The sequence below is a fragment of the Episyrphus balteatus genome, chromosome 4 (assembly GCF_945859705.1).
Source record: "Episyrphus balteatus chromosome 4, idEpiBalt1.1, whole genome shotgun sequence".
NCBI classification, from domain to species: Eukaryota; Metazoa; Arthropoda; class Insecta; order Diptera; family Syrphidae; genus Episyrphus; species Episyrphus balteatus.
In genome coordinates, this window is record NC_079137.1 from 27210889 (window position 1) to 27231167 (window position 20279).

General features: G+C 32.0%; 1 protein-coding gene across 2 annotated transcripts; it reads left to right on the plus strand.

Annotated features, from left to right (window-relative positions):
• Positions 1-11673: 11673 nt before the first annotated feature.
• On the plus strand, positions 11674-13353 carry LOC129919085 (GPI mannosyltransferase 2). 2 transcript variants are annotated; one of them, XM_055999919.1, is made up of 2 exons: positions 11674-11893; positions 11953-13353. In XM_055999919.1, the coding sequence occupies exon 2, from the start codon at positions 11978-11980 to the stop codon at positions 13295-13297; it is 1320 nt and encodes a 439-aa protein (XP_055855894.1). In that variant the 5' UTR covers positions 11674-11893; positions 11953-11977; the 3' UTR covers positions 13298-13353. The 2 variants fall into 2 exon arrangements, with proteins under 2 accessions (XP_055855894.1, XP_055855893.1); XM_055999918.1 differs by having other exon boundaries at positions 11677-11897.
• The last annotated feature ends 6926 nt before the right edge of the window (positions 13354-20279 follow it).

Here is a 20279-nt window from a genome sequence, read left to right on the forward strand (position 1 = left end):
GGTTAATTTCATAAAGCTCTTTTAAATATTTATCAGGCTTCTTCATCCTAAAATGACGTTTATACCATACAAATAACGTCATTTAAAAGTTTAAAAGCCTGGGGTCGAATTACGGCATGTTTATGAAATCGGCCATTATTGTTATAAATTTACTTTCTTAAACAAACAGCATCACTACATAAAAGGTATAACATTGAACAACCTGATTTCGCTCCACAAAGAATTGGATGCAATTTCATATGTGCCCTTAATTATGAAAGTGGACTAAGTCACTCCTAAAAATGGCCTCAAATCTAGCCTTAAAATAATTATTATTTCAGGTGTAAAGTTTACTTGAAAGCGAAATTGCAGTAAATAAACTTCTTTATTGCTCCTCTAGTGATTTCATAAAAGAAATACAATTTAATCGTTATAAGAAAATTATTATGTAAGTTTTTCTTTAAACAATGCAAAAAAGTCCACTTTCATAATCATGGGCACATATGTACTTTGGTTTCTGAACCCCTTTTCCTTAAACGTCTGTCAGGTTAAAAGGACGCTGTCGGCGTATAAGACAAAAAGACAAGGACCAAATTTGAAAATTCCCTATACAGATAAAATGATAATATAAAGTGTCATATTACGACTGCTCTAGGTTGCTGTTAAGTTTGTTGAAAAAAATCTTCATCGCTATTCGCGAACTAAACTGAACTAAGTAAGTGAACTAAGTTCACTAGTTCACCAAGATGAACTAGTTCATTGAACTAGTTAGTAAATTTATAGAGGCTTTACAGAAATTACCAAGATTTTATTTGATTTTTGATTTGATTAATTTAGCTCGGAAATTTTTTTCTTTGACATTTCTGCTATTTGAACTGATTAAGTTTTTGATTTCATTAATGAATATACTAGGATTTCCGAGTGGGTAGAGTGATGGACTACTACCAAGCAGATACGAAGTTCGATTCCTGGGTGTGGTAAAAAAATTATATACTTTTCAAATTATTATTAATAGATAAACTAAATACTAATGGAATGTTATATATAATATCAGGTCAAAAGATAAAATTCATGATTTAAAACCTGCTAAATAAGAATTCTTTTTTGTTTTTGTAGTTGTTTTTTTTTTAATTTCGATAAGACATGTATTAAAGAGCTATACAAGCTGTTCCGAAGCTATCTGTCAAATCTCAAAGCTTCGGTAGAGCTTCGGTAAAGCTTCGTTTAAGATCCTTATAGAGAGTCAAACTTGTATAACGTTCAACAACCTTACTAAAGTTTAAAAGAAGCTGAAATGTAGCATTTGTAATACCTTAACCGAAGCTGAAATGTTAGTTGGGCTCTTCTGTGCGAGTAGATGAGAATTATGTTAATTGATTTCGTTGAAAGTGCAAACGATTAAAAATAGCTAGTAAAATACTTGGAGTACAACCTCCAAAGGAACAATGCAAATAATCATAGAAAAGCATGCAATGTTTCGTATGTCGTATCTAGGTTTTGCTTAATGAAGCTTAGAGACAAACTTGTTCTACTTTATTTATTAAACTTATTTAATAAACTTCATATATTTTGGAAAATTACCACTAATTTTAAGACGTTTGTCATTTTGTGATTATTTTTAAAGATCAAATAAAACCTCAAAAGATTCCAAATGTATTAGGTACATATTTTCTTTTATTTTGGAATTACATTAAACAAATAATTTAAAAATGTAGAATCAGGAATAACAGTTAGAAATAAAGTGAAGTATCATACGACTGACTGACAAGCAGCGAATTTTAACGACGCACAGTGCGTTTTGGTCTAAAACCTTGTCAAAAATATTTGGGCACATTTTCCACATCAAATAGGTACCAAATGTGTCCCCTAGAATCAAAAACAATCTATTCCACTTTTTGTGAAAAATGAGTTAGAAACGCAGTTTATCTCAATTTTTCAACCTCTTTCTTTGAGTGTGGTTGAGCACTTTCAAAGTCAACTTGTTCCAGAGTTATACTTTATAGAAATATTACAAAACGAATGTGTTCCATATTTTTCACATTCTTTGAGAATCAAAACAACACTATTCCTGATATAAAGCAAAATAAAATATTGTTAAATTTCAAAACAAAACTATTCCTATGCATGACTTTCAAAACACTTCTATTCCAAAATTAATTATTAAATATTTTCCGAACGCGTTGGGTGACAAAGGAAAGCACAGTCAGGTTAAAATCAAAAGTACATGTTTAATTAGATTTAGAAGTTGTTTTTTCGATAAAGCGGGAAAAAGTGCTTAGGAACGTTTTTTTTAAAATAACTCAATAAAAGAAAAAGTGGAATAGATTGTTTTTGATTCTAGGGGACACAAATGCCAAAAAAAGTTATTCGAAAGCAAAAATTTTCATTTTCTTGGTAAAGCAGATAGTACGCAGATCGAGCCAAATTTTAGCCGAGATAAAATTCCCATACAAGTTATCGATAATTTGTATGGGATCTATTTTAGCTCGACTAAAATTTTCCGATAATTTGTATGGGAGCCAAAATTAAGCTCGAGCTGCGTACCAGGCTTAAGTAAAAGCAACTTAAGTGCTTACTCACTTACTTCCCGATTAGCCGGGAGGAAAAAAAATATTAAAAATCATAAAATGCACGTACGATCTTGTGCTATATATAACTAGTTATAACTTTTCTTAAAGCTATAGTAATTTATTCTTTATTTTATTTTTTGACTCAAGTTGTTTCAAGTTTCATTAAGGGCCAATTTTTCAATGTGCCTGGCTACACAGTGATTTTTCAATCGATTGAAAAATCACATGCGGTGGCTACACACTGTTGTGCCCAATCACGTTCCACTTTTACATTTTCTAGGAACAAACGTCAAAAAGAGGAAAAATTTAGCAATGGAACTGTGCTACCCTCAGAAAATTCAGTTCCCTTCGAGAGCATCTTCCCCCTTCACTCCTCATCCCTCTTGCCTACAAACTCACTGCTTAGGCGATTGAAAAATCACCGTGTAGCCAGGCACAATAGTCAGTTAAAAAGTCAGTTAGTACTTATTCCTAAGGATAGAGAAAAAATCAATTTTTCAACAGGCAGATATAGCTTATTCCTAAGAATAAAACTATCTGCTTCTTTTAAAGACGAATAAAAATTATTCTAAGGAATAATCTCAAAAAAAAAAATGTGTCAGTTGTCAAAGCTGTTTTGAAAGAATTTTGAAAAAAATACAGTGGAAGACAAGAAAACAAAAACAATCATGAATAAAAATGACGTTTAATTTTAAATATTTTTGAATTTGACAATTTTTGTTTTGTTCTTCTGTAGAATAAATTATTTTTGATTGAAAACTTCAATGTTTTTATCTGATTGTTTATGAGCCTAATAACTTTATTCGTCGAACAGTTAACTGACTGTTTATTAGAAGATTGAAAAATCGGCTCTAAATAGTTTTTGATAAATTAAGTTTTAAAGATGAAATTTAGAAGAAAAAAAAATGTTTTCGTTCTTTAATTGATTTTGTATAAAATTTTCCAATATTATGGACATATTTATACCATTATTTAATGACCTGGTAGTTTTTAGTCAAATACTAAAGACTTCATTCTAATAAATATTAAAGTTCCTAAGGGCCAATTTTTCAATAGTCAGATAAACCTCAGATAGAGCTTATTGCTAGGAATAAAAGTTTTTTTTATATTCTTCTGATAGTCTAACTGACGATTGAAAAATCAGGGCTAAGAATAAAAAAAAAACTGAAACATACTCTTTTTATATCTCAAGAATATTGTGTTAAAATTGTAGGTCTATTGGAGCCAAATTGACCATGTTATGAGTATTTTAAAACTTCGCTTAAAGAACGTTTAAGTCCAGAGTTCAAAACTTTAAATCGTTCTCCCCACAACTAATGTTTTCAAAGCCGGTGCCCCTCATAACTTCAAAACTACTGCACCGATTCTTTTGAAATTTGGAACACTATTTCTTTACAAAGGTATCCCTAGAGAAATTTTCTCATTAATATAATATTTATAAAAATCTATAAGTAATACTATGTTTTCCACCTACGCTAAATTCGAGATTTATGTCGTTTTCTTTCACTCCAATGAGAGTACTCTTTTAGTACTTATTTTTGCACTTTTGAAGGTTTTGTGTTCTTTGACGCCACAAAAGTGTAAAAAAAAAATTACTCCGGAGTAATTTTAGTACTACGGAGTACCCCGGATTTACTCCACATTTTTAGTCAGATTTACACCGATTTGCACACATACTTATGAATTTGAAGTTTGACATTTTAAAATTTTGTTTGAAAAGTGAAAAATGCGAAAATTTTTTTTTTTCAAACTCTTTTGTTAGGGTCAATGTGGGTAAATGTAAACAATTTCATGTCTTTTTTTTCTTTCGACTTTAGATTTTTTTATGTTTTCACGGAACAACTTGAATGGTATCTTCAAATGCAAATATGAAATGATGGCAATTCTTCTTTATAAATATAAACAAATATTTCCCAAATTGTTTACATTACTGTCAAATATGGCATGTTTACAAATACCCCACCATGTTTGTGTTTTTTTGCAAATTCTGGGTAAATGTAAACGGTGGTATAAAATTTAGAATTTCCTCTTTATCATATGGATAACAACTTGAAAAACGTTCAAGAAGGTATTTGACAAAAACTTTTTCAAATTCCAATAAAAGTTTTTGTTTTCTTCCTTTCTATTCTTATATAGGCGCCCAATATGCATCCTGAGCAGCTCTGAACGTAATATTTTTTGTTTTTTTACGTCAAAGGCCGATTTTGCAACATCATCCACTGAAAATGATGGTGTTGGCTACTTTAAAATGTGACTCCGCGGCACTTTAGCAGTAGTAATTGACTAAAAATATGTTATTTTTATTAAAACCAATAATTTCACCAAAAATGTATGTTTATATTTACCCCCAGAATACGTTGTTTACATTTACCCATTATGAAAAATATTCTGGGGTAAATGTAAACACATGCAAATCGACATAAATGTCCTGTATTTTAAAATTTGCTTGTATCACATAGAATCTACATCAAAATTAAAAACAAAAAAATATTTGCAAATTATACTGACTTTATTGAATCTGCAAAAATATTTAATTTTTCTGAAAGACTAACGACTTGTTTGGCACTTTAAAAAATTATCTTTCACGGAAAATACGCTCGTCGAATGAATTCTCTCTTGACAGCAATGAGCTTGACGTATAAGTTAAAAGATACATGCGTCCGCGATTTGTACTTATGTATGCATCAAATAGATTTAACTGAGCCATGTTATGAGCCATGTTTTCATTTACCCCTGTTTACATTTACCCACATTGACCCTATTAACAAAAACAACCATTATGAATATATTTTCTTTTGTATTATATTCCCCCAGATATATTTCTTCCATTTTTTTCGTTAAATTCTTCACTTTTTCCAAAATTAAATTGAAAACCGAATAAAACAATTTTTCAGCCAGTGTTCTTCAACAATAAAAAAAAATCCTGTGCCATATAACAAAAAAATCCCATTTTTTTCTGCGTTGATGGGATATTTTTATTTTACAATTATAAAATCAAACTAAGGGTGTGTGCCAATTAGGCTGAAAACCCCGATCAGAAGCGTAATGAAAAATATACCAAAAGTAAAACTAAGTCCGCTTCTACACGAAGATGCAAAGCCAGACACGCACATAAGAGCAAGGGAGAAAGAAAGTTCCAAAAAAAGGGAAGGAAGATTTTCTACCGTGAGTCTCCGGTAAAAAATTTTGTGACGTTTCTCTTGGATCTTGTTCTTTTTTTGCTGTTCTGCTTTATTTTATTTCTTCGGTCGCGGAGTCTGCTTCGTCGGTTGTGTATTATTTGCGTGTATAGTAACGTTTTTAATTATTCAAAAGTTTTCGTTGCACATAGACCGCACTGGAATTGTTTTTTTTTTTTTGTATATTTTGGTTTTTTTTTTAATTAAAATACATAGTCTACTTCTACACGAAGACGTAGACGGACAAGATGCACATAAGAGCAAAGGAGAAATCGATCTCTCTCTCTATCTTCCTTTGTTCTTATGTGCATCTTGTGCTTGTGCGTCTACGTCTTCCTGTAGAAGTCGTCATACGAAAACAAGAACAAAATAAAACCAAAGAAAATAGCTGTCAAATTTGCGTCTTCAAAAAAATACTACGTGTAGAAGCGCGCGACGCACCGAAACGAAAATCAAAAAGAAATTCGAAGATAATTGCTGCGCCTTGAGTCTTTGTGTAGAAGTAGATTTATCAACGAACGCTTATTATGCTTCATATATGTTATTAATAGGTGTGTTTTTTTATTACCACCGGTCTTAACTGGACAAAAAAAACGCCTCGGGGCTTAACCTGAAATCTTGGCAGCACTGCATATTAAATGTTCCGAAAACAGCAGACACAACAAAAATTTAGAGTTGTCATATTTTCGCTTTCGGGTTTTTCTTGTATTTTTCTTGTATGTTTTACAAAGAGACACAAAAATGTATGCTAGCAAAACTAGTTAAATAAATTTTGTCATTCCAAAAGTGAGTTTTCACGTTTTTAAACAAATTCTAAACAATTTTTGAAAAAAATAGTTTGGTAGCACAGATTTAAAACTGTTCAAAAAGTTAAGCCCAGAAAAATCTCCGGGCTAAACAAGTAAGCCCACGGGGCTAAGGTGTTGTTGTATTTAACATGTAAATTGCTTAGCCCCGACTGCGTTTTATTTGTCCAGTTAAGCCCGGTGGTAATAAAAAACACACCTAATATTATTTTTTTTTTTTTTCAATTCATAAAATTTGTTCTCTAGGTCTGTTATCACTATTTTTTTCAAGGAAATTATCCATTTTTGCACTGTCACACACACAATTACAACAACAAAAAAATTACTCTCATTATGTTCTATCACTCCAGAAAAAGGAGTAAAAATTTAGAGTACTCCTTAATAGTGTGAAAGAAAACGACATTAGCTAAGTAGATTTAGAATAAATCTCGCTAAATCACGGATTTGGGTTCATCTACCCTAAATCCAAGATTTCCACCTACTTTCAATCCGAGATTTAAAATAAAACTCGAGATTTATGCTAAATCTACTTAGCTAAATCTCGGATTTAAGGGTCGCTTTTGAGGAGTTTTTTTCAAGGGGTCTTTATTTTCGGGGGTGCAAACTTGGGCAAACTCTTGAAAAGCAAGATTGTTTTGAATATCCAGCAGTTCAATAATATAAAGGCTATGCACTGTCATGGTATAAAAAGAGAAGGTATGATCATTAGAAAAAATTCAGTATCGAGAACTGTCAAAACTTATGGCAACTTAAGGTTTTGACAGCCCAGCCCATTGAAATTGTTGTTGTAAACAAATTTGTCTTGGAAATTGTTATTGCTTTTGACTTTGCCAAATGCCAAACGTCAAAACCTTATTACCCCATTTTGTAAGATGGCGGCTCTAATGATCATACCTTGTCTTTTTATACCATGATAACGGTGACCATCCGTCCCGGTTTACCCCTGACTGTCCCGTATTTCTATAGCTTGTCCCTGGTTTTTATTTAGGAAACCCGGGACGTATCAGTGTCCCGTATTTTGTAATGTGTCCCGTGATTGTCCCGTATTTCAACATTCTCTGATTTTTGTATTCAAAATTTTAATTACTTTATACGAAAAACAAGAAAACAGTGGTTGAAAAATAAAAGTTTTTTTTTAATTTTTCGAATAAAAGCATTAGTTTTTAAAAATTCTTCATAAATTATAATTTAATTCCAGCTTGTTTTTGTCAGTTTAGAAAGCTGCACTAATATATAAGTCGAATAATGAACAACATATGAATGAGAAAGAACCCAGCTAAATTTCAAAACTTTTAAGGACAGTTGAATTCTTCTTCTTCTTCCTTTTTCTCGGCGCTGTTATGATCTCGATGTCGAGGGGATCATAACTATCCCACGTAACTGCTTCACACTAGTGATCCGCCTGTGGGGTTCGCCGGGTTGACCTCAGAAATCGGCGGCAAGCCTCCCGGTTTTGTATTGTTCCATTTCTAAGGCCAACTGAATGCTGGTGGTTTTGCATTTGCTTGTACCAGGAGTTTTTAGGCCTACCTTTCTTTCTATTTCGTGTTGGAACGATGTATGATATTGCTTTTTTGACGGGGTTCTCAGGATCTCTCCTTTGAACATGGCCGTGTCGTGTTCAATTTTTTGGGAGATGGTGTTTTTAACATGAAGGCTTCCTCGGATCTTCGTACTTCTAATTCTATCAAGCTTTGTTACTCCTGCTGTCATACGAAGCATCTTCATCTCAGCTGCCGTTAACTTACTCTCATACTTTTTGTACATTGTCCAACATTGTGAACCGTATGTGAGTGCTGGACGCACAACTGCGGTGTAGAGTCTTCCTTTCAGCTTAGGGGGCATTTTTCGATCACAGAAGATGGCAGAATTTTCCCGCCACTTCATCCACCCTACGCTTACGCGATGATTGATATCGTCATCACAAGTACCTTCGTTATTTATCATAGACCCCAGATATTTCAACTTTTCAGGACAGTTGAATTCCATATTACAAAATTTCAAAATCATTTAAAATAAAATTAAAATGTTAAAAAACAGCTCTCACAATTTTAATAAAACAAATTTTTTCAGAAGTTATTAACATTTCCTATTATAAAACCGTTTTCTTGATTTTTGACTTCCTCGTAAACGACTTAAATGATTTCAACGAAAATGTTTGTTTAAGCATTTTATTTTATTTATTTTATTTTAATTTTTTTTTTTTGATAAAACAAAGTTTTCAAAACGGTCCAACAAATTTTTTACTGGTCCCGGGTTTCACTTTTAGAAATATGGTCACCGTAACCATGATGCACTGTGGCGTGTTGCGCTATTTTAAAAACACTTATGTAAAATTTATAATATTGTACTTCAACTTCTCCGTATAAAAAAATAGAGTTGCATATACAATTAAATTTTTTTTAGAATACCATTCATACCTTAATTGTCGATGTCCATATCAAAATTTTTCACCAAAATCACTTTTAAGTTAAAAAAAAAAAATACAGAAGATTCACTTTTTTTTTTTAAATCGAAAAAAAAATCGTGTTAACAAAAAGTCGTTTCTTTATTTGTGAGGTGGAGCTTTTCATGGGAAAGAGATGCAACAAACAATAAAATTCGCATTTCCAGCCAGAAATAGACATGAGTTTTACTCAAGTTATTTCTGTTATTATTCATATATTTAAACAGGGGCCAAATCGTCGCATCCGTAGACGAAACCTCAAGCGTACGAAAGATAATTTCGTGATACATTAAACGAGCACAGCGATTGGGATGACGGCATACGTTAGAAAACAGAACGAAATTTTTCGTAGAATGTACAACTGCATAGGCCAAAACATAATTAGTGACAAATTTGACTTCGTCGACCCCTATGCGAGGATGGCCGAGTGGTCTGAGGCGCCTGACTCAAAAAACAATGTTGCCTTCTAAAGATATGGGAGCGTAAATGACATGGGTTCGAATCCCACTTTTGACAAGAATTTTTGTTTTATTTTTTTTATACATTTTAAGAGTTTTATTATATTTTTTTGTCTAATCACGTCGTTTTAGTTTTAAAATCAAATTTTTTTTCCATATAATTCTAATTTGAGGAATTATTTTTTTCTTAAGTCATTGGGGGTTGGTGCTGGTGCTTTGAACTCTTTTGGTGAAATTTTATTCTGTTAATATATGCCCTAATGTATGTTTTCGTGATTTCAAATAGTTTGATTATTTTTAAAATAAGATATTCTTATATTTTCATTACTTTTTGAACCCATTAACAATTTGTTCGAAAGCTTCAAACCAAACGAATGACATTCCGTTCAGTTGAATACGAAGTCGTTTGCTGTACGTATGACATCATGCCAAATGAACAGATTTCGTTAACGAGTTACTCGTTAACGTATGCTACGATTTGACCCCAGCTCTGATAACACTGGTCAATACGGTTTTTGCCACAAGAACCCAAATATCTCAAAGAACGGTAATATCTCAAAAACGGAGGCCAATTAAATTTTTCTGACTTCAGATTCGAATTCAGCACATCAAAAACCTTTATAAAAGTATATCTTGGTTCTTGTGGCAAAAAAAAGCTCAATTTTGTTGGCCAGTGTAATTTGATTTGTTTAAAGTATGAACCTGTTCTGAGGGGGGGGGGCAAGTTGCCCCGTGGTCTGTGAAAATAAATAAATTTATTGACTAATATCGGTGGAAAAAAGTGCATCCAATTAAATTTTCCAATCGAGAAAAACAAACAAAATTTCATTTTGAAAAAAGGTGTAGTAAAACGAAACATGGTAACAAAAATTATTAGATATTTACCCTGTTCCTTTGGGAGGTGGCAAAGTACTACTAGTAGTTTACTAGCGATTTTCAATGGAACGCACTTTCAACTAATTCAATACAAATCGTATCTATATATACCTGAATCGAATTGAATCCGGATTTGTCGATCCGATCCGACTCGGGGAGCTGAATCGAATCGAAAATATGCATATATACCTAACGAATTGAATACTTGAGACATAATTTATGGTGGAAATATTGTGTGATTGTCTTCTTATTTGCAAATTCACTGTATGTATGTATTATGATATCTAGTTTTACTTGCACTTTGCTTTTGGTTAGATTTTTCTATTTTACTGTAAATATATTTAAAACAAAAATTGTGTTTTCAATTCTATTTCAATTCGATTCCTCGATCTGGTATAGTCATATATACCTGGATCGAAATTTCAATTCAGATTCAATTCGATCTTTAAATCGTTCATACAAACGGGGTGACTGTAAAATTTACTATGCCGGTAGAGTTCTAGAAGTTAATGTACTAGAAACTAGATCATCTACTCATGAGTAAACTACCACCTCTAATGGAACTGGGCTATAAGTCAGCTATTACACGAAGCCTCAAGAGGCGAGCCTCTTTTCAAAACTAATGAAATTCCGAAATTCTGAGACTCTTTTTTTGACGTTTCTTTTTCCACTCTTTCTTTTTTCAACATTCCCTTTCATTTCTTTTTGTTTCTTGGTGAAATACAACAACAACAATACTTAAATCAAATGAGAAATGTCAAATTTGAGTCTTTGACTCAAGAGGCATCGTGTAATAGTACGCGCCTCACAGAATGATTATCAAAAGAAAATTCGAAAAAAGAGTCAAGCCTCTTGAGGCTTCATTTAATAGCTGACTAAGCAATTAGCTACACGGATAACTTAAGAATATTCTGAAAAGTGCCTTGAGCAACACTTAGTGGCGGGCTACACGGTGATTTTTAAATCGCCTAGTCGGGTTGTTGGCAAGAGGGGTGAGGATTTTTCTCTTTTTGGCATTTGTTCCTAGAAAATGTGATTTGGAACGTGGTTGGGCACAACACTGTGTATCCAGGCCCTTAAATATATATGTAACTAGTCAAGTTATCTATTACTTTGTCCACAAGATATGTAAATCTTTTTATAAAATATTTATGCATAAGCTAGACCAATTCCAAGTCAGCAACAAAACCTAGTATTAAAAAACAAATGTAAAAAAAAAAGAAAGTCTCAATAAACTTAAATTGAATTGAAATTGGATAGCTTAAGAAAAGATACTTTCTAGAACGCGTCCATTAGTGAGCAACAAACTGACATAAAAAAAGTTACAAAATTTCCCATTTTAAATTTTCTTCAGATTTACAAGGCGTTGATATGAGTTTGAACCTCATTTTAACCCCACATTAGTTTCAATGACGTTTGGCTGAAGTTTCGAAATATACTAGTAGTACTAGCAAATATACACAACAACAAAACAAAAATGCACACGCGGGCCGGTTGCTGATTTTCAATGCAATAAAAACTTGAAGAACCAACTGAAAATTATACCTCAATTGATTGGAATTACGCCTCGACCCATAAAGCCGGTTCGTCATTCATTATAAATATAAAATAATAAAATAAATAACCTCTCTAAAACAGGCTGACGAAAACCTGAACGACCGACATGAGTGAAAAGGTAACCAAACTTGCGTTAGCCAGTCGCATAATCGTTCTCGTTGTGCAGCTCATATCCGATGCTTTGATTCCTGACCATAATGCCGATGTCTTCAAATCTCCCACCAAACTCAACCAACAAACTTCATTCTTAGATAGAACTCTTGACTTCATATTCTCTGGACTAAGACGCTGGGATGCAGAATACTTCCTCCACATCGCCGAGCATGGTTACAGCTACGAGAACTCTCTTGCATTCTATCCTCTCTATCCAACTATCACGGGCATATTAGCAAAGTCAATATATTTCGTGGGAATAGGAGTTTCTTTGCGCACTCTGGTACTCGTTGTTGGAATAGCACTGAATATTTACTTCTTTTGCCGGGCAGCTAATTGCCTATACGAACTTACTCAGAAAATATTCGGAGATCTAAATAAGTCGTGGAATGCCGCTGTCATCTTCTGCTTCAACCCTGCTTCAGTGTTCTTCACGGCTCCTTATTCGGAGGCATTTTTCTGCTGGTTGTCATTTAGCTTGATGCTAGAATGCGTTGGACAGGTTTCGCTATTTACTACATGCCTGGCATCAGCACTCGGCATAGTTTGTCGTTCAAATGGGATGCTAAATTTGGGATTTCCAGTATATTTCATATTGAGGAAAATCTTTTTGAAGCAAACCAAATGGTTGGCTCTTAAACTGGTGGTATTAGTTTTCGTATCAGTGATCCCGCTAACTTTTTTCTGTTTTTATGCGTTCCACCAGTTTTGTTCGAACAATTCTACAATCGAACACCCACCTGAGGTTATTCAATATGCTGTTGAAAGAGAGTATGTTTTGGCTGGCGACCGTATTCCGCCTAACTCTCCTTGGTGCGATCAATCTTTTCCATTTCCTTATACCTACATCCAGAATCACTATTGGAATGTGGGATTCATGAATTACTATGAGTGGAAGCAGTTGCCAAACTTTATTATCGCCTCTCCAATAATTGGATTTATTCTGTATCAAACATTTTTTTATTTCCGCTCGATTTGCAATTTTATTCGTGTCTCGACACTTCAGCAGGCCATAAGTGAATGGAAGTCAATCCCATTTATCGTGCACTGTCTATTCCTGACGATTTTCTGTACATTCTTTACTCATGTTCAGATCACTACGAGAGTTATTTGTTCATCATCGCCTGTCCTCTATTGGTTCGCAGTCAACCATCTACCAAAGACATTCGATAGAATCGAATGGAAGTCTGCCAATTCGGTGGTGCTGCTGTGGTTCAGTGGATATTTTCTTATTGGAACTACTCTGTTCAGTAATTTTTTACCATGGACGTAAACTAGACTAGATTTTTGTGAATGTAATTCCATTAAATTTGATTTTGTCTAGATTTATTTTATGTTATTTTTTTTTTCGTTCCTGAGAGTTGAGACTGTCGCTTCAGCAATACCCCCCCCCCCCCCCCCCCCGTGATGTATTTGTTAGTGTAAAATAAAATTAACAAATAAAAACCTTAGATTTAACTTAGAGACATGGTTTTGTTGAATAAATAATATCTTAGCTGCAGACATTAAAATATTCTTCTGAGTTATGTTTATTTCTAATTTACTTTGGAGACAGCGCTGCGTGGCCACCAATTTTTTGTTTTATTATTGAAACTTATTTAATTAATATAATAATGATTGTTATCTTTTATTCAATTCCAAATATTACACATTACCATGTCTCTAAGGTTAGCGTTAGGTTTGAGCTTTAACGGTAACATAATAAACTCCATGAAAAAATAACAAAACAATTAACAGCTGTTGCAGCTCTAAAATATCGAGGAAACAATAAACTGATTGCTTGTTAATTAATTGTTTGAAATTTTTTTAATAAGATTTGTACTCTTTTTTTCTGAAAAAAAAAAAAAAATAATAACTAATTGTACAGAATATAACGAATTTGTTTTAGAATTGGCTTTTGTGTGAAATAAAAAAACATTAAAAGAAGCATTTGTTTTCATTGACATAAAATTGAAAAAAAAACGAAGTGAAGCGCGGATATTTATATTAATGCTAATACCTTTCTATAGTATTTTTTTTATTTGGTTTCGTACCTACGAGATCTGTAACAAATTGCATACATATTTACAAGTTTTTTTTTATTGTTTCGCAGGGTTACTCGTTAGGTATTCAAAATGTCATAACGTTCTATAAGTAAGTTACTTATCAAAGAAACTTCTAAAAAATTTCCTTGTATTACCACCATAGCCGTATTTAGGGGGGGGGGGGTTATGGGGTTTAACCCCCCCCCCCCCCCCGAAATTTTTTTCAGAAAATCAAAAGATATATAATAAACAAATACAAGTCTAATATGTGTAGCACTAAATGGATTGTTTTTGTATTTTAGTGATTTGATTTAATATCTGAAAATCTCCCTTAAAGTCTCTACCAATTTTGTATCGTTAAAGAAGCTGTCGATGAAGTTTTTATAAAGGAAAACAAAAATTTGTTGGTTAATGGACCGTTTGGAAAGGGATCTTTCAAAAAAGAAGTTTTTTCCTCTTTCACCATTTCCTTAAGCACCATGTTAACACCTTAAAATGCTCTTTAAGAACCTTTCAATACCACAAGTATTTATGCAAGGTTTTTGTTGGCGAGACTTAACTATACTTTTTCAAAGGGTTTCGGTGTGCCGAACTCGAATCCAAAGACAGACTTATTCGATCACATCTCGTTTTTGAAATATTACCGTTAAATCTATTTAAATCTTTCTGACATCTTTTCTGCTGTCCGAGATATCTTCAGTTGCTTGTTATTAGTTGTGTTCACTGACGCTGTGCTGGACTGTTCTAGGCAGAAAAGTACAGCTTTTTGCTGTTCATTGAGATTTTTTCTGTGCTGAACTTTTCTAGTTTGCTGTTCATTGACAAATCTAGAACAGTATAGAACAGGATTTTCTGTTCTTGCTTTTGAGTCAGATCAGGTTAGAACAGACTCGTGAGAAGTGTCAAAAGCAAAGCTGTCATTTTTTCGTTTTGTTTTGATTTAATTGTGCGAATTATTCTCGGGTGCTCGTGGTTTTTATAAATAAAAACAATTTTTAATTATTTTTTTCGCAGTAAAAACACAAAAAATAGAAAAAAAAAACGAAAACCGATAAACAAAAAATTCATATAATTTACAATTTGTTTTTTTTTTTTTTATTTTGACAACTGATGTTTGAATGACTGTTCTAACTTGTTCTGACGTTTCTCACAAAACTGTGCTGTCCTATCCTGTTCTGATTTAGAAAAATCCTCGGTGAACACAACTATTAGGTCTGTTAAATGAATCTGATCCGCACAGAAAAGTACAGAAAAGATCCAAAAAGTACAAGTTTTTGTGTTTCATGAAAAAAAGCACACCACAACTTGTTCTATATTCTGTCATTTTATGTTCCATGAAGTTTTTCAGCACAGAAAAGTTCAAGTTTTTCTGCTCCTATTGTTGGGGTAGAGCAAGTGAGTTAAAAGTGTCAATTGTCAGCTGTTTGTTTGATTGTGATACAAATAAGAGAAAATAAGATTTTTAAAAGCGAATTTCTTAACGATTTTGAAAAATAACTAAAAAAAAAGATAACGGGAATGTTAAAAGTGCTAGTAAATCATTTATTTTAGTAAAAAACCATTTCAAGAAATTATTTTGAATTACAAATTTTCCAACTGATATAAGCAACATGTCAATCTTGCTAAATACGAAGTTGAACTTTTCTGTTCTTTCTTGTTCTGACAGTATTTACAAACTTGTGCTGCTCTGTTTTGTTCTGTCCTATTGTGACTTGGGAAATAGCTTTCCACGCCATCTACCACTTGTAGCGACAACCCGAAAATGATATAGATTTTTTTTTCGATTTGCAGTTCAATGTAGTTTCCATAAGAAAAAAACAAAAAAGACCTCGAAAGACATTTATTTTACGAATTAATTTTATATGAACGAGTATCAATTTTATGATTGTAAAATGATAATAATATGTGTTTATATCTAAATCAGGTTTAAAATATATCAAAAAGAATAATAATTCCTATTTAATTTGTCTCCAAAAAGAGAAGCAAATCGCAGGAAAACAACAACAAATACTACAAAAAATATAGAAACTATTTTGGTTTAATTTTCTTTCAAGATTGTTGAAAATAAAAAAAAATGCTTACCTACTATTATTTGTGAAAAAGTGAAACAAATAAAAGAATAATTTAATAATTTTTATATTTTTTATAGTATTTTTTGTTGTTTTCAGGCGATTCGCTTGCACTTTTTAAATACAAATTACACAGGTATTATTATACTTTTTGATATATTTTAAACCTGATTTAGATATAAACACATATTATTATCATTTTGCAATCATAAAATTGATACTCGTACATATAAAATTAATTCGTAAAATAAATGTTTTTCGAGGTCTTTTTTATTTTTTTCTTATGGAAATTACATTGAGCGGCAAATCCGAAAATAATCTATATAACTTTCGGGGTTCCGTCGCTATCCACTAGGTGCCGTGATGCCAAGTGTCAATATTTTTTTTATTAAACAGACATATTGTTACCCACTTTTGTTCTATGTTAAGCTTAAATCCTGTATATAAGCGAAAATAAATGTATCCATTTATTCAGAGTGCAGTACAACATGTACAACATTTCGTTATTTTTTTGTTTCAAATTATAAGATTAAACAATTTCAGTTTATTGTTAAATTTCAAGGTGAAGTATAATTAGCTCATGTCAAATAACTTAGATTATTAAAAATTTTTGTTTTTAAGTATTGTCAATTTCATTTAGAACTCAATAGATAGAATGTACCTATCAATGGAAAAAAAAATGGAAATTTTCGCCATTTTTCCGATTGGGGCCCTTCTCCCGAAACCATTTCCCTGGGAATTTTTGTTTAGAATATGTCTGAAAATATACAGGGTGTGCAATAGAGAATGGACAACCCTAAAACGGCTTATAGCTACACTTATGATTGTTCTAAAAACAGATAGAAAAAAGTTCTATCGCAACCAGTTCATAAAATATGGACTTTTTTTTCGTTCAGTGTATTTTAAATTTTATCATCTTATGTTTTCGTTCACTACAACCACGAATGAATGAATTTTATTTATTTCTTTTTTCTATAATTTTCTACAATAATTGGATGAGTACATAAACACTTTAAAAATTTCATTGCTATTGCACATTTGTGTAAAAAAAATTTTGAAATCTGTTTTTTGATGCAAAATGTAAAAAAAGTATTTTATGAAAAATTTTAAACAGCTGTGGTATAAAATAAATCTATAGAAACCTAGGTGGCCAACTTTCTTAAAAATATTCTGGTATAAGGAGAATATTTTTAAGAAAGATGGCCACCTAGGTTTCTATAGATTTATTTTATACCACAGGTGTTTAAAATTTTTCATAAAATACTTTTTTTACATTTTGCATCAAAAAACAGATTTCAAAATTTTTTTTACACAAATGTGCAATAGCTATGAAATTTTTAAAGTGTTTATGTACTCATCCAATTATTGTAGAAAATTATAAAAAAAAGAAATAAATAAAATTCATTCATTCGTGGTTGTAGTGAAAGAAAACATAAGATGATAAAATTTAAAATACACTGAACGAAAAAAAGTCCATATTTTATGAACTGGTTGCGATAGAACTTTTTTCTATCTGTTTTTAGAACAATCATAAGTGTAGCTATAAGCCGTTTTAGGGTTGTCCATTCTCTATTGCACACCCTGTATACTTTCAGACATATTCTAAACAAAAATTCCCAGGGAAATGGTTTCGGGAAAAGGGCCCCAATCGGAAAAATGGCGAAAATTTCCATTTTTTTTTGGTTTCCCCATATTCTTAACAGTTGAGGAACGAAATTCAATCTAAAAAAATAATGAAATTTCAGGAACTTTTCAGTTAGGAGTTTTTTTCAGGAATAGGATTATGACGATTACAACTAAACTTCAACTTTTTGAATCGTTATACCTAAGAAACGGTGGGTCTTAGGAAAAAAAGTGTCATGACACTTTTTATATATAATAATCTGGTCTACAATTCTTGCATTGAAAATTTTTTGATAAGACTTACCGTTTTGCTGAAAATCGTGAAAAACCAGTTTTTGTGACCTTTTGACCCCTATAACTCTTAACGCGGACACGATATCAATGTCGATTTTTCACATCTTCATAACAAAGCCGTCATTAAGCTGTATACCAAAATTCAGCCCAGTAGGAATTTTTCCGCAGATTGGGCTTAAAAATGACTAAAATTACTGGGCTACTACAAAATTTCAGTGCGAGAAAAAGTCCATTTTTCAATGTTTTATATATAAAATTGTACGAAATAATTTTTTGTATAAAGCCTAACAATGGTTAAAATTTGTTTCTTCAAAAAAATTTTCTTGCTCGCTAACGCTCGCAATTTATATCAACCAACTTATCACTCTTTGAAGCAATTTAAACTAGAGATGCCGCGGAATATTCGGCAATTTTTAAATTCGTTTATGGCAAGCAGAGCTATTTAAAACTTTTAACTACGAACTCCTCTCCTTAAAAATACTTAAAAAGGATATATATTGGAAAGTTTTTCGCTTCGACACAGTTCTAATGACCATTTGCTTTAGTGGGATTAAGAATCGACTGCAGTTAGGTACATATTAGGTATAGTTGATACAAAGTATTGTCATTCGTAAAAAAAATTTTATTTGGTCTGAGTAAATCCTAGTACCCTGTTGAAACGAAGCGAACATTTTTGTAAGTCTCCAAAGTTTAAAAACTCTTTTGGAGCAAGAAAAATGACCTAAACAATCAAATGTGAGTGCAAAATGATTTAACACTCTTTAAATATTCTAGCACAGGTAAGAATTCCGTTGGTCAAGTTGCGTACTGTGCAACGAAAAGCTTACAAAAAATTTCATTTACGATTTCGTTGAGCGGGTTAAGTATGAAAATTTTCGTTTCGCTTCAGCACTCAGCAGCATACTAGGCTTTAGTAAGATGCAAATTTATTTTCATTTTCTACAAGCAAAGTAAATAATAACTAAGTTTTTATACATACACTGTAAACCTAACAGATGAACCCTTTGTTTCAGCCGGATTCACAGTTCATGATTTAGCCCTGATTTTTCAATCATCAGTTAGACAATCAGAGGAATAAATGTCAATATAAAAAAACTTTTATTCCTAGGAATAAGATCTAACTGAGGTTTATCTGACTATTGAAAAATTGGCCCTTAGTTAACTAAATTATCCTTTTTTTCGCCGAGACTAAATCCTTGACTACATTGACCTAAAAAGTTAAAACAAAAGTGAAAATGTTAAACTTATTTTATGATGGATGGATGGAATAAAAAACTAATTTTTGGTCGAAAAAAGAATTTGAAAAGATATCTTAAGTCTGTTTGACTTATATATTATAAATGGGATAATAAAGTTTTCTTTTTTAATTTTCAACGGGAGCTGAATGACTTCGACTGTTCACAAGAGTTTTTTAGTTCGCTCTACTTTATTAATTAATTAAATTGGAACTGGAATACCATATTTTTTTATGGATTGATATGGGATTCCATTAAATGCAACAATCTGTTAAACTATTGATCTTTTTTTGTCGTTTCCGCCAGCAGAACAATGCCATACCAATACAACAAAATCATGCAGAAACAACTTGAAGAGAAGTGGGTTAAATCTGTAACCCTGTTTAGCTCCGGCAAATGTGTTGAACCTATTCGAAGTCCCTATCCAATTCCAAAAATCTGTTTGTGTACCGACATTATTTTCTATTAAATCAAGCATTTCTGTTGATATCCCAATAGTGGTATAAGCAATAGAGCTCTTCTATCCAGCGTTTAAGTCAGCTCGAAAATCAATAAAAAAAAAGGCACATAGATCTCTTAATATTAAAAGCACGAAAATATTATCCGTTGTTGAGTAGCTTACCCTAAATCCCGCCTAGTTTTCGTTAAGAAACCCGTTAGTCTCTATCCAAGACGTAATGTGCTTTCATAATTGCATGGTTGCTTTGTTAACATGCGGTCATTTGCGATCAGACTAATGTCAGAAAAAATATTTGCACATGTATTTTACTTTAAATTTATGAACACTTTTTCTGATTTGCGTCATTTGTCAAATTTTTTAAGTTGCAATTCAGCCTCTTCTCCAAAATAACAATATATTATCTTAATGCAATCCTTTAAGAAAAAAAAACTTTTTTTTAAACATTTCTGTCAATATTTACAAATTTATTATATCCAAGAAATTCGGGGCTATTTTTGTTATTTTGACTTGAACTTTGAATTTCCAATTAATATTTTGACAGAATTGAGAA